The 15003-nt window shown below is 34.6% G+C and overlaps 1 protein-coding gene across 2 annotated transcripts in view; it reads right to left on the bottom strand.

Annotated features, from left to right (window-relative positions):
* The window catches only part of NCAM2 (neural cell adhesion molecule 2), a 515217-nt gene that overhangs the window by 76289 nt on the left and 423925 nt on the right, over window positions 1–15003 (bottom strand). For both annotated transcript variants that reach the window (XM_025449670.3, XM_025449671.3), the window contains exon 12: window positions 6863–7036. In XM_025449670.3, coding sequence (XP_025305455.1) covers window positions 6863–7036 — 174 coding nt within the window. The remainder of the gene's footprint in view (window positions 1–6862; window positions 7037–15003) is intronic.

Genomic DNA, 15003 nt, shown 5'->3' with positions numbered 1-15003 from the left:
TCTTTTTGCCTATAAACCCACAACAGAGTAAGAAGATTAGCTGGTTATAGGTGCTAATCATTACTCAGTAAGTAACACTGATATGCTCATTTTTCTTAAAAGTGTGATTTTCAATACTATGTCATCAATATGTAAACAAATTAATTTAATATTGTCTGTTTTAAAAGTTGAAAAACCCACATATAAAAATATAATATTACATCAAAAATTATAAAACTCTGTATAAGATGAGATGATAAGGAGAGGTAAACTAGACCTACAGAAGTCAAGAAAGTCTCAGGAATTTTAAGTCCAAAAAGATGAAAGCACGAGATTGGATGATCATCAAACATTTAAACAATTGTATTATCCTGCCCTCTTCTCAGATTTAAAAGAAGATGAATTCCTCACTTTCACCTAAAAGGAAGATGATAGGTCTATTACCTGGATAACTGGGACCTAAGAAGTTTTGTGCTCTGGAATTCTAAACATGAGAGAGCATGGAGTTGATGTGCTAGACAAAACTTTGTGGAAAGCATCTGACTCCATATGACACAATCTGCTTTTCCACAGTGTCCTGGTAGCCAGGTATGCCAATAATAATCGAAAAGCCTCAAAAAGGATATCCGAAAATAATTACTATTTCACAGACCTCTGTTGATGAGGAAGTTAGAAACCCATATAATGTCAAGGCTTGAAAAACCCTGCCTTTTGCATAGAGCTCAGGCATGATTTTTTTTTCACTTTTAAATGCACATATCCAAGGCAAGGATCACCAAATACTTGGTGAAAATTTTCAATGTGAATGACAGAGAACAAAACAAGTAACAACAATAAAAACAAAGTAAGCCTAAGAAAATAAATGAAATCAGAAAGCAAAAATAACTCTGACAATGAATTATAATTACAGTTATCAGAGCGATAAGAGAATATATTGCACACATGAATTAAGTTATCTGATAATGGAAGATTTAACAATTTTAAAAGTTGATAGGTAAACTATAAAAAATAAGTGTTGAAAAATTCAGGGCAGAGTAAAAGATAAAAGTAGAGACAATGAGAGAAAACACTGGTAACATAGGAGGATTAATTTAAAAAATGTAACATTTGATTAAGAAATTCTAATACAAAACAATGGGAAAAAGTTACAAAAAACTGTACCAAAATCTATCTTAACTTTCTAAAAGGCATTAATGTCCAGCTTTAAAAGCTAAACAATTCTCTGAGGCAAATAATGTAAAAGAACACTTTGTAGGCCATATCAAGCCTGTTACATTAAGAGAAAGTGAATAGGGGTGGGGTGGTGAAAGGACAGCAGGGCATGGAGGTGATTTCTGGTGAAAAACTAAAATATGGAGGAATATGTAACAGCGCTGTTGGTACAAGGAAATTCCATGCATATAATAAATAAACTTATCATTGTTATGTGGAGAGTCAGCTTGAATATATATATGTATATGTATGTGTGTGTATATATATATATATATATATTAAGTTTGTGGTTTGGGAGAATTCAAGCCAGAAAGATTCTTTATTCCAAGAGAGCTGTTGATGCCATTGAATTAAGGGCACCCCCCGCCCCCCCCGCCCTTGAGACAAAGGAAGACACCGGGAAGTAGCATCTCTTCAGTTGCACTGAAATCTTTCTAAGGATTTGATTAATTTTCATTCTATTCCATTTTAAGCTCCTATTTAAAATAAGTTTGTGGGCCTATCAGACACAGGCATATAATTTATAAATCCAAACCTATACTTCAAAACAATCTTGGAAAAACTCCTTCATAAAGCTGAAAATGGATTTATCTACCATATAAGTTGATATTTTTTCCTTTAGATTTTATTTTTAAAAATTATTTATTTATTTATTCATGAGAGACATAGAGAGAGAGAGGTAGAGACACAGGCAGAGGGAGAAGCAGGCTCCACGCAGGGAGCCCGATGTGGGACTCAATCCCAGGACTCCAGGATCACACTCTGGGCCAAAGGCAGGCGCTAAACCACTGAGCCACCCAGGCATCCCTTCCTTTAGATTTTAATTAAAATAGAACTAAAACCAAAACCTGGATAAAAAGTTTGGCATTATATGAAATAATGAACCATGTACATAACCTTAATCACAACATTTACAAACTAAATGCTATAATGTTAAAATTACCATTTACAGATTAAAATATACATACTGCAACTGCAACCTGTGAAGTCATATTGAAGGTTTAGTGAAATTATGCAATGAATGAACTGTAGAGTCCAACTGTGAACTTACTTTCAAATTGTAGTTAGTTATTATTACATCCTTCAATTAATAAAAATGGTAAAAATTTGAATATATTCCTAATGAGTGTCCCATTTACAAAATGCGACTATTTTCAAATAAAAATTATCTCCCTTATTTTCAGGAACAAAGAGAAATTCTACTATAACCTTAGACCCAAATGAAGCAGAGCATATAATAATCTTGGTTGAGATTGAAAGGATGTCTGTGTGTGATTCTATCTGGCTAAACATTTCAAAATTAAAAGAAATAGATTATGCTATCTGAAGAATTGTTCTATTCTCTGATAAAAAGAACCTGATATTTCAAAGTGTTAATTTTTCATTTTTATTTTGAATACTGAAAAATGAGTAGCTGTTTTGCAAGATTATTATCTTCTCTTCATTTGTGCCCAATGAAGTATATAGAACATGCTTACAAAGTGTTAAATGATAGGGTAATGAAAATGTCATGTATCCCTCCCAATCAAAAAGTCTTGCTACACCTGTGCTACATATTTTTCACTCAAAATTAAATGTCAGAATGACTCACAGGTTTAAATAGTTCAAGTTGTTGATATCAGATCTGTTCATAATTCTTCATGTTTTTGAAATTTGGTTTTGTGTCACATCAGTGATTGGGATGATCAGTAAGACTTCAGCTAAACCTTGAAGAATATAATAACTGGTCCAGACTGCAATTGCACTCTAAACCTAGGACCAGGTGCAGAGTAAGCAGGTGAAATTCACTGGAAATTAATTAATGAGTTATTTAGAATCAGACTCTACTAACAGGCTTTTTTTTTTTTTTTTTTTGCTAAAATTTTCTTGCTTATGCTAACACAATCAAACAAGAGCTGATATTTACTTCTAGGTAGAAGTAGACACAGGAACAGTACATAATGAATTATAGATATTTATGAACAAAGAAAAATAACTGAACATCAACTAAACTCACGTAAATTAAATAAATAAAACCAAGTGAGGGTAAAAAGTAGTAGCTGAAATGTTCATGACCATAGTAACTGTCTTTTCATAGATAAACCTAAATTTATCTTCTAACAAATGTCTCAAAGACAATAAGTATGCTTACAAAACTCTCTTAAGCTTTAAAATGAATGAGAAGTACAAACTATAAAACAAAGGTACCGAAGAAGCATTTCTCCATTATTCAAAACCATGTATGTGTTTTAAAATACGTCTTCAGAATTTCAACAATATGGTCACCTATACAGCAAGAAAATCAAATTTTTAAAATATGCTTGCAATTTTACATACCATTTTCAAAAATCTCTTTAAATGCACATATTATCTCATAGAAAAGGAAGGCAAACTCTGAGATATGAAAAAAAAATGACGTGAATGGTGAGACCTGCAGCTAGAGGATTAGTCATGCAATTGTTTTTCTATCAATTACTGCAGTCTTGTGGAAATTATCAGTGATACTCAGACAGCTGAGAGCTTTTGCACAGATGTGTAATAGAGGAGATTGGGTTTGAATGTCGCCACTGGGGAAAGAAGAGAGAGGGAGATCTAAGGCTTAGACCCCTGTATGCAGCCAAGAATCTCAAAGTTTTTGGAAGAATGTAGAAGTGTGGACCAGAAAAAAAAATTGTTTGTCTTGGCCTTGGGCCAAAACCCAATTTTTCTCCCAATTGTAATCCTTTTGAAACCACCAACTAATACATCACATAATCTCACAACTCACATGTACACAATATCTATCATACGTATTCTGGATCCTGTCACCTAGTTAACCATACATATATTGGGTGGAGTGAAGAAACATGCTTAAGATGTAAAACCATAGTCATCTGACAGGTTCTTGTTCTTTCCTTTTTCTCTCCCTCCTTTCCTTCCTGTCCCTTCCTTCCTGCTTTCCTCTTTTTAAGAAGAAACTTCTAAATAATAGGGATATTTCAACTCTAATTCATATTTAACTTGGTTAGGCAAATCATTCCCTAAATTCTCTATGTAACTCCTTCTACTAAGTTTCTAAAACATATTGTAACAAACACACACACACATATTACACATTATATATATATATATACTATAAAATTATTTATATATAAATGTACATAAAATTATATTATATACCTTCAAACTATATATATATATATATACATATAATATATACACACACATGCACACATAGATATAATGGGTCATATTAATACTTTACAGAGCAGTAATTTCTATTACACTTTCTCAACTCTTGACTGAATAGAGGATGAAAGGTGCATAAGAGTCGACAGTACAGGCTCTGGAATCAGATTTTCTGCTAGGGCTTGAGTTTTAATTTCTCTATTATTTATCCATATTACTTTAGAGATAAGAAGCTACACTTTCTAGTCTCAGTTTTCTCCTTTATATAGATAACCCTCAGGTTCATACTCTGTAAAAGAGAAGATATTGATAATACCACATTCTTCAGTTTGTGCTCAAAATCTATTGATTTATTTTCAGTTCTTAACACAGTGACTAAAATAAAATGAGTTTTTTGGCACTATGAACTGAATTGTGCCCACCCCCCCATTCATATGTTGAAACCCAAATTTCTAATGTGATGGTATTTAGAGGTGGGCCTTGGGAAGGTAATTATGCTTTATGGGTCATGAAGGTGGAGCCCTGTGATGGGATCAGTGTTCTTATATGAAGAGGAAGAGAAACCAGGACTTTGAGTACTCAAGTCTCACTGGCAAGCTTTACGGTGTCCCAGTCTGAGGGCATTAGATAGCTCATTTGTGTAACTTCCCTGACTGATATTCAAGACTCACCAAACAGGTTTCTGACTCATGTTTTCTTTCCTCCATAAAATACTCACAGGTAAAGAGTATACCTATCATAGATATTCTAACCAACTAATTTCGAGGACAGTGATTTCTTGTTGTGAATTCACATATGTTCTTTCTTATATGCCTGTTTTATGAACGTGGAAATCTGCTTCTGAGAGATGGATGCATGGAGTAACAACATCAGGTTTTTTTTTTTTTAATTTTTTAATTTATTTATGATAGTCACACAGAGAGAGAGAGAGAGAGAGGCAGAGACACAGGCAGAGGGAGAAGCAGGCTCCATGCACCGGGAGGCTGACGTGGGATTCGATCCCGGGTCTCCAGGATCGCGCCCTGGGCCAAAGGCAGGCGCTAAACTGCTGCGCCACCCAGGGATCCCCAACATCAGGTTTTTGAACAGGAATAACTCCGCCAGATCAGGGCCTTAAACATTCTTCATGGGGTTTTATTTTGTAAGAAGTGGTGAGAGATTCTGTTAATCTTCTTCCCCAGAGAGGAAGGGTTAGGTGTGGCAATACTATTTTGCTAAGTTTAATGTCTCTAATATTCAGCTTTAACATCACATTTCCTCAGGATTGTGCACAAGCACCCACTTTGAGTGTTCCATAGTGTCAGAAAGAATTCATTTCTCTTGCTATCTCTCAGCTTTCACCTCTCTCTTAAAAAAAATTATTCTTGAATCTAGGATAATAGTTTCTTCCCCTAGAGTAAGAACTCACTTGCTCATTCCTTTGGGACATTGTCTTCTCTCCTAAACCACACAGCATTTGCACAAAGAATATTACTTATGCAAAGCCTCTCATCATTGAAATAAATGATAAGAGCTGATGTGTTTGGGGAGCATTATTTGAAGCATGTGGTAAATGACTTGTGACATATTGATTAATATTTCTGGCACTTCTATCAAAAACATATAGTTGATCCCAGTAAAAACGGAACAAGTAGGTGCCAGCATAGGTGAAACTGGAATGACTAGGACAATTCTTCACAGGAGGGCTCATACTTTTTTCATAGGACAGCTCATGGCTTTTACAGCTCCCTTACACCATACATGTTAGGATCCAGCCAGGGCCCCAGGCCAGGGCCAGCAGAGAAGGGGCACTATGGAACCATCATTTCCTCACTATTTTCCTTACTATCCTTTTCGGCTATGCAATGTAGTTCTACATCCCAGCCAATAGAGTCCAGTTCTCATAGTTTATTATGATTTTATACTTTAGTTTCTTCTTTTAGTGGGAAAACAAATCACATTTTTACAACATGATGAAATTCTATACAAGTGAAAAGAAGTGCTGTAAATTGTTTTAACTTCCCAGAATTAGCTTATTCTCCAAAATGCCATAATTGGTAATAAAAACCTGAGTTTCAAAACACAATTTTGAAATAAAGTTTAGTAGACAGATGAGTTTTTATAGATGGCTTCATAAATACATACGATAAGACATCCACATTTTATAGTATGACTTTTATGCCTACTTTTGGAAGACATCTTACTAATAAATGAAAGCCAAAGATATTTCAGAATATTGGATCATCAAATCTGACATGTCAGGAGTTGTTTTTCCACCACCACAATTCTAAATACTAACTTTTCTTCCATAAAATTGAACTTTGGTGATTTTGTTAAACTCTCCCATCTTTATTAAAGATGAAAACTTTCCAACTCCTATTAAAGTCATTCTCAAGAAGAGTAGGGCAGTAAGAAATGTCTTCTCAGCTCTACTTTATTAAAAGAAAAAAAAAGGTACATTTTGAAGGAAAATAAAAACCCAATCACACAAGAACATTGGAGATCAGCTTGAATTAACCAACATACTTTGAAATCACTGACTCACTTTGAACTCCATGGGAGCGTACTATTTTCCAGGTTTCTGATGCCACTTCTTTGACATCCACTTGATAGTGATGAATAGGCACACCTCCATGGGAGTCCGGCTTGTTGAAAGAAACCTTGGCTGTGGTCTGTGACAGCTCTATAATCTTCACTCCATAGGGACTGGATGGCACATCTATGAAAAAGTGAAAACAAAGGAAATATAAGCCAGGATAATGGATGGCTTAATATGGATGGCCATTATTAAGACTTAATGGTATTCTGCTAATTAGGAATAAAGGAAAATTGCTTCCCATGTTGCTTAATATATTTGAATTAGAAGGCTTGCATAAACTGCTGAATGATGTCTTCAAATGGCAAAGAAGTATACATTAATCAATCTTTTTAACTACAGCAAATAAAGAGTAAAATATTCATTATGAAATTCCATTGATTTTGGCAATAATTTTACTGCTGCCTTTTCTATATAATATGAGGATTCATTTGCATTCAAGGAAAACAAGCTCTTATGTGTATATGAGTATGTATGTGTGTGTATTTAAGTATGTGTGACAGAAAGAGAGGAAAGGAGAATGTAGGTACAGTTAAAATACAAGAAGAACAAAGACTTTATTCAATCATTAGCATAAGTAACTTTTGTGAAGATCTGAGATTTCTTTTTGTTCATTAAAATTCTATTAATAATTTTGGGGAAAGTGTTTAGAGTAAATGTCATTATGAACTAAATAAAGCTGCACATGACCTGGTTTACTTTCACTTATATATTATTTACTAGAATAAAGCTTTATTTGGAATATTTAAATTGTAACCCCTATATTTTAAAACAGCTATAAAATCTGTCTTGTGTGTGTTTTTGTATCAATCCATTACTCACATTTATTTCAAGCTCAATAATGTATCCTGCATTAAACTTTATTTTCCAGTATACAAAACTTTATAAACAATTATAAAAAATGGTAAAAAATAGAGAAAAAAGTCCTATGAGGAAATCAATGAAACATCTACTCCAGAAACACGAAGAATTAGAGGCAATTAAACATTGAAGGGATATCTATCTCTCAATTTCTCTTCCTCTACCCCTTTTTAAAGAAGTAATCTCTACACTGAACATGGGGCTTGAACTCATGACCTTGAGATCAAGAGTCACACATTCTAGTAACTGAGTCAGCCAGGTGCACCCTTCTTTCTTTCTTTTCAATACCACATTTGAAATCATCATAAAGTTGGAAATTTATATATAATTTACATAAAATATATACATATATTATAAAAACATGTAAGTAAGGGGCACCTGGGTGGTGTAATCGGTTAAGCATAAGACTCATGGTTTCAGCTCAGGTCATGATCTCAGGGTTGTGAGAATGAGCCCAGCTCAGCACAGAGTCTGCTTAAGACTTCCTCTCCCTCTGCCCCTCATCCCCACTCTCTCTCAAATAAATAAATAAATCTTTAAAATATATGTATATATAAAAATATATCTCTGAAATTAATTTTATAAAAAGAGAAAAAAAAACTTGATTAAAAATAATGCAGTAAATGCAAATTCCTGTTCTGATACAATCAAACATTCCTATAAAAATCTCTAATGGCTGTCAAAAGTCAAGTGTGCCTTATTTGCTAGAGTTGAAAGAGAGCACTGCAGATCACATAAAAGTATGCCTTATAAATGGGACTGGGCAAGAGCCAGAAAGACAGGCTTATGGCCTCTGGATAAGAATATTGTAGAGAAATGTAACAGTGTACATTTTAGCTTTAATTAGTAACTGTAAATTATTTGGATATCCTATTAAGTGTATTATGGAAAAATTCAAAGGTTTGGAAATTAATGTGCAGAATACTGATGCATCCCAAAGTCATATTGTTACTAAAATCTTATCTGGAAATAAAAATTTTAAGTTACCTTAAAAAATCTATGAAAGCTGCCATACATAAACATTATTATATCCTCATGTTTCTTTAATTCTTAGATTATGACTATAGGTTTTTTTAATCTGTAGGTCTGATCTAAAATTTGCAGGGGAAAAAAAAACATACATCCACACTCTGATTGCTCATAATAAGATGCCAATTCTTCACCTCATGCTCAAGACTCTCTAATGTCAGTCAGGTCTAAATTGGACATCATAGCAATTATAATCTTCAATTTAAGGTTACATTTAAAAAAGGAAAGGTACTAAGTACGGGGGAGGGGGGAGCGGTTCGTGGAGGGAGACATATGATACCTCTTGGGCTCCACCTTTGACCACACGTTCAGAATGGACATGGTTCTTGGTTCTTACTCTGACCACAGAGGTATGCAACATTAGCTGAGCTGTGCCTGTGACATAATACAACTACAGAAAAATAAGAGTCTTTTTTTTTTTTCTTAGCACAAAGATACCATTACCAAAACCTGAGCAGTACATATTTTTTTCTAGCCAGATAGTCTATTTTCAGATGGGCTGACTCTTACCCTGGTTTTTCATTTGTATTTATTTTTTGTTGATCTCTTCTTTCTGTTACCTGACTAAAAGGAAAAAAAAAAAAAAAAGACATGCTTATGACTTGCAGCTCTAGGAACTTCCTAAATATTTTTTCTTTTACATTCTGGTTTTGTATGTTCAACCACTTCCTGACTATCAAATTATTCCATACTTATGTGTATATATATGCCATTGAGAAAAATAACTGGACTATACTCAACCCCTGGGAAATAGATGATGAATTAAACATTTCATTTTAACAGAATCTATGGATCCAAAGACTGGCCTTGCTACTTTTTTCAGTAGCAATCTTGGGCAAATCCCTTGTCTTTTCACCAGTATTTTTCTTTCTAAAATGGAGATTAGAATTAAAAATAGTATACAAAAAAAAAATAGTATACAAAGGTACAGAACATATTCAGGTCTTAGATGCCTAAAACCAATATCTCTAATTCTTCCCTCCACTATCTCAATTGTTTTATAGTCACGTTCATCCTTGAGTCTCTCTTATATACATCACAATAAGTCACAAAATTATTTTCATCATTCCCACATCATAATTCTTGTGTTCTACTCTTCCTTCCTGTTTCCACTGTTAAGCCCAAGGCTTATTAGTTAAGTCCAATGCCATTAGTGGCTCTTGGTTTCCTTTCCTATTGGACATCCCACCAAATTTCAATGCATATGGTGTGTAAATGCAAAATCAATCTTTCTAAAGCACCACTCTAATTATGTCACTTCCCTGAGCAAGGTATTCAGAAGCTTCCTCCTCTTTATAATATCAAATTTAGACTTTTCAGTCTGGCTTCCAATACCCTGAATTATCGACCTCACTGGATCTATGCAAACAGAGGATTGTATTGTTGAAGACTATCCAATACAGTCCTATGTTTCCAATGGGGCTTGTGGGTATTGAATTCCATAAACAAAACTCCCATCGTTGTTAGCCTATTTTTCTAAACTACTTCCTAGCACCTTCCATCTCAATAATTAATGAATGCCACCCATCACTAAATGAATAGAACAACTGTACAAACATGCGTTTCTTTCTTTATTCTTTCTTTTCACCTCTACTAGAACCAGCATAGAGCTAGATGAAGAGCCTGGAACTATATCATCGGAATCTATGGATCCAAAGACTGGCCTTGCTACTTTTTTCAATAGCAATCTTGGGCAAATCCTTTGTCTTTTCACCTGTTTCTTTCTAAAATGGAGATTAGAATAATACCCACTGCTAAGATTGCTATAAGGATCAAGTAATGCAGTACACAAAACAGAACCTGAGATAGACTAAGTAAATGTTAATCATTGCCATTTTGTTATCTCTCTTTGATAGCCACACCCTTTCTATTGTATTATTATGTATCCACAGCTATTGTCAATATTTTGGTTACATGGAAGGTAAGAGACAGAACCCTGAGGTTCAGCTTAGAGACATGGACATTATATGATAGCAAAGAATGCCATGATGTAGGAGCAGGACAGAAACAATCTTCAGCAGATTGTTGTAGGAGTTGCTGTATGACCCTGGGCAAATTAAATGCATTGACTATTAGTTTCCTCCTACACAAAAGGTAACAAAGTGAACACTATAAATTGCTGTTGTGAGGATAAGTTGATGGACATAAACCACTGGAAATTCATAAATCCTATTTTCACTTATCCTTTCTTTAAAAAGGCTGTCAGAAAAAAAAAAAAAATAAAATAAAAAATAAAAAAAAAAAAAAAAAAAAAAAAAAAAAAAAAATAAAAAGGCTGTCAGTGTATAAATAATGTTGATAAACATTTTGATATTTATATATATGCTTAAAGCCACAGCTATAATGTAACAAATATAATAAACATTTTGATATGCATACATATGCCTTTAGCCAAAGTATAAAAATGAAACTTCTAAAAAGTATGCTTTGGTGATTATTTTATCTTGTGAAAGGTACCAACACAATGGAAAAAGTTGCTTCTCTGACTTTAATACTGATAAAATAAAATAATGGAATTAAAAAAGAGCTACGAGGGGATCCCTGGGTGGCTCAGCGGTTGGCGCCTGCCTTTGGCCCAGGGTGAGATCCTGGAGTCCCGGGATCGAGTCCCCACATCGGGCTCCCTGCATGGAGCCTGCTTCTCCCTCTGCCTGTGTCTCTGATTCTCTCTCTCTCTATGTCTATCATGAATGAATAAATAAAATCTTTAAAAATAGATAAATAAAAAAGAGCAACTAGTAAGTGAAATGGAAGTACTTGTTACATGGAGTCTTATTTAAAACAACAAAGAGTACAACAATCAGATATATACATAGATGTGTGAAAACAGATTCAAAATAATACATCAAATATCATATTCCTCTTTCTAACAACAATAACAAAAGAATCCCAAAGTAAAGATACACTCTAAAAAGCAAAATTCTGAAAATATATGTCCAAAGATACTCATGTGAAGGGGAAGGTCGTGAACTCATGAATATAATGTGAGTGCATAGGAAATCACGGATGAGTAAATGTTTTAGAAACATTTTTAAAAGGAGATGAATCATGGAATTACAAAATAATATTTCTTCAGGATTCAGGATAAGCTGAGATATGCTGAAATGACAGCAACAACAAAGATTAGCTGTGGTGTGTGCATGTGTGTGTTTGCATGTATATGTGTTTCAACTGTTCAAACTATTCCTCGACTGCATCCACAATTCTCAGCAAATATAAAAAGACCTTAATATCAATAGGGAAAATAGAAGTCGTCAAGTAAGCTCACTCAAATTGTATTCAATGGCTTCTGAATGAACCTGTAACGGAAGGCTGCCTTCCTCTTTTTTTGAAGGGCAAGCCCTCCATTTCTTTAACATGTCTGTTCTCCAGGACACTGCATCGCCAGAGAGCTCTTCTCTTCCCTCTTCTTCTCTTTTTTGTTTTTACTTCTTTTTGCATCTTGCTACCATGAACTATAAATCTCACACGACAAACTGTCTTCACCCTACTTTCTTCTCAGGCCATAAACTCTTCTTTTGCTTCCCTGTCATGCTGTTCCAACAGGCTATCTCTGATTTCTGGCCTGGCATCTTTACTTTACTTTGGCAATTTGGTTTCCTGAAATGCTGGGGTGCCAGTGACAAAGGTAAGGCTGAGAATCACTGACTCAGCTCTTTCCCCCCAGATGAGGATGTGGTATTGCTAAACTTAGATCAGTTGGAAGAGTTCAGTATTTTTCAAACTTCTCTTAAGTGGAAGTACTCGATTGAATATGTGTCCAGAATGGTGCTTTAAATCTAGGTAATAGAAGTACCTTAGACATTTTCTGTTGACACATCACATCCATTTCTATCATCTAAGCTACTCCCCTTTATCATAAGAAATGGAAGGATAAAATTTTCATTTTCCAGACTCACTTGCTGGTATGGTTTGAAGTGCCACAAAAGCTCAGGATGAGATGCACAAGTAAGTGGTTTAGAATACTGAAGAGGAATGAACACTACTTCCACTTCTCGATGGAGGTGCATCTGAACAAGAGGACCTAACTGTGAATGAAGACAGAAGCTGTACTCCCTACTCCAAGTCTATTCACACAGTTTCTGGTGCAGGGTGGCTGTGAAGTCAGCAGGGGGTAGCTTGGCAGTAGGACTTCCTGACCTCCGGTTGGTTAACAGTTGAAGACCTGACCTCTGAGCTTGTACTTTGCTAGATTATGACCTTGAAGCTGGAAGACTGGTGATTCTCTTATCTTCCCCTTTCTCTGCCTCTCCAATGATTTTATAACCACCCAACTCTCAATATGAAGTTCTTTTCTGCTTGGTTTGTTTCTCAGTCTCCCATGTGATAAAAGACACAAATATTAAAGGAATTGTCACATAAAGGATTGACCCTCCTGAATTTAGCAAGACCATGGAATATGCAGTATCATATTAATTGCATGCCCATGGGGAACTATGCTGAGATGGGTTCCATTGGCCTCTGCTCTGAGTAGCCACTTTATTTCCAATAAGATTTTGTATATATTTTTCCTATTTAAATTGTAAGCTTAATTTGACATAAGAGAAAATTTGCAACACATCTGAAACCTTATAAATTTCACAACCTATCCGTTTTTCTCCAATTGCAAATCCAAAGCATTAGTCTACCAATCTTTTCACAGCATTTGATCACACATTTAAATTTTTCTTTGTACAAGTGATTATATTAACTCTGAATAATTGTTTTTCATTTTATTTGTTCCTATCCTAAGTCCAACAATTAAACTGAAGTAACACAGGGATCTCTTTTTAATTACATCATTTTTACCTCTAATATTGTCCATTGAAATGCTCACTTACTCTTGAGATACCAGTGGAAATTATTACCTTCTATAATAGTCAAGTGTGGACCCTTCTCACAAGTCACTGACTCCTATGTCCCTTATTAATTGGACAATTCAACTATGATCAATCAGCAAATTATTATTATTTTTTTTAATTTTTATTTATTTATGATAGAGAGAGAGAGAGGCAGAGACATAGGCAGAGGGAGAAGCAGGCTCCATGCACCGAGAGCCTGACGTGGGATTCGATCCCAGGTCTCCAGGATCGCGCCCTGGGCCAAAGGCAGGCGCCAAACCACTGCGCCACCCAGGGATCCCTCAATCAGCAAATTAAATAGAGTATACTAAATCCTTTATACCTTCAATAATTCATCTAAACTTACTATGAGCTAGGCAGTTTTCTATGTCTGGGGTAAAACTGAGACAGCAATCATTATCTTATGGTGGTTATATCGTAACTACATAGAAGAAATTATATATACAAATTATTTATTGTAAATATTGTGGTAAAAAATTAAGCAAGCAAGGGAGATGGTTGGGAGTATAGGGATGAGAATTGGGAGTGTTGGAGTTTTAAAAACAAAATAAGATGAAATCAGAGAGGGAGCCAAAGCATAAGAGACTCTGAACTATAGGAAATAAACAGAGTTGCTGGAGAGGAAAGGGGTGGGGAGATGGGTGATGGGTGTTAAGGAGGACATGTGATGTGTGATGTGTGATGAGCACTTGCTGTTATATGCAACTGATGAATCACTAAACTCTGCCTCTGAAACTAATAATACACTATATGTTAATTAACTGAATTTAAATAAAAGTTAAAAATTTTAAAAAATTAAATTGAGTGGACAAGAATATCTTTGCTAAAAAAGGTAATATTTAACCAAGGACCTAAAGGAGAAAAAAATTCAACTCGAAAATGCTAGGAAGAGAAAATAGTAAGTACAAAAATTACATATGCCTTGGAGTTTTAAAGAAGGGGATGATATATGCGTAGGAGCATAACTAAGGTGGGAAAAAGGAGACAAAGGTCAGAGAAGCCAATGAAGACAGTGTAGGAAGAAACATTATGAAGTCTTTATAATCATGATGACTTCATCACTGGACAAAATGGTAAGCCACCAAAATGCTCTGAGCAGAAGAGACTTATGATTTTTGTTTGCTTGTTTTAGTTTTTAAAGAACTCCTCTTTATTTATTTATTTTTTAAATTTAGCCTATACTCTAGGGTGACATAGGCCAAAGCAGGAAGACCAGTTTAGGAATTTATGCAACTATCTATATTAAAAGCAAAAGTAAAGCAACCAACCAAACAAATAAAAACAACCAGAATGCAGAATTTGACATGAAAGCAATGAGACTCTTGAAATATTTTGCCAGCAGAATCAACAAGACTTGTC

The sequence above is a fragment of the Canis lupus genome, chromosome 31 (assembly GCF_003254725.2).
Source record: "Canis lupus dingo isolate Sandy chromosome 31, ASM325472v2, whole genome shotgun sequence".
Classification (NCBI taxonomy): Eukaryota; Metazoa; Chordata; class Mammalia; order Carnivora; family Canidae; genus Canis; species Canis lupus.
This window is presented reverse-complemented; position numbering and strand designations above follow the sequence as displayed.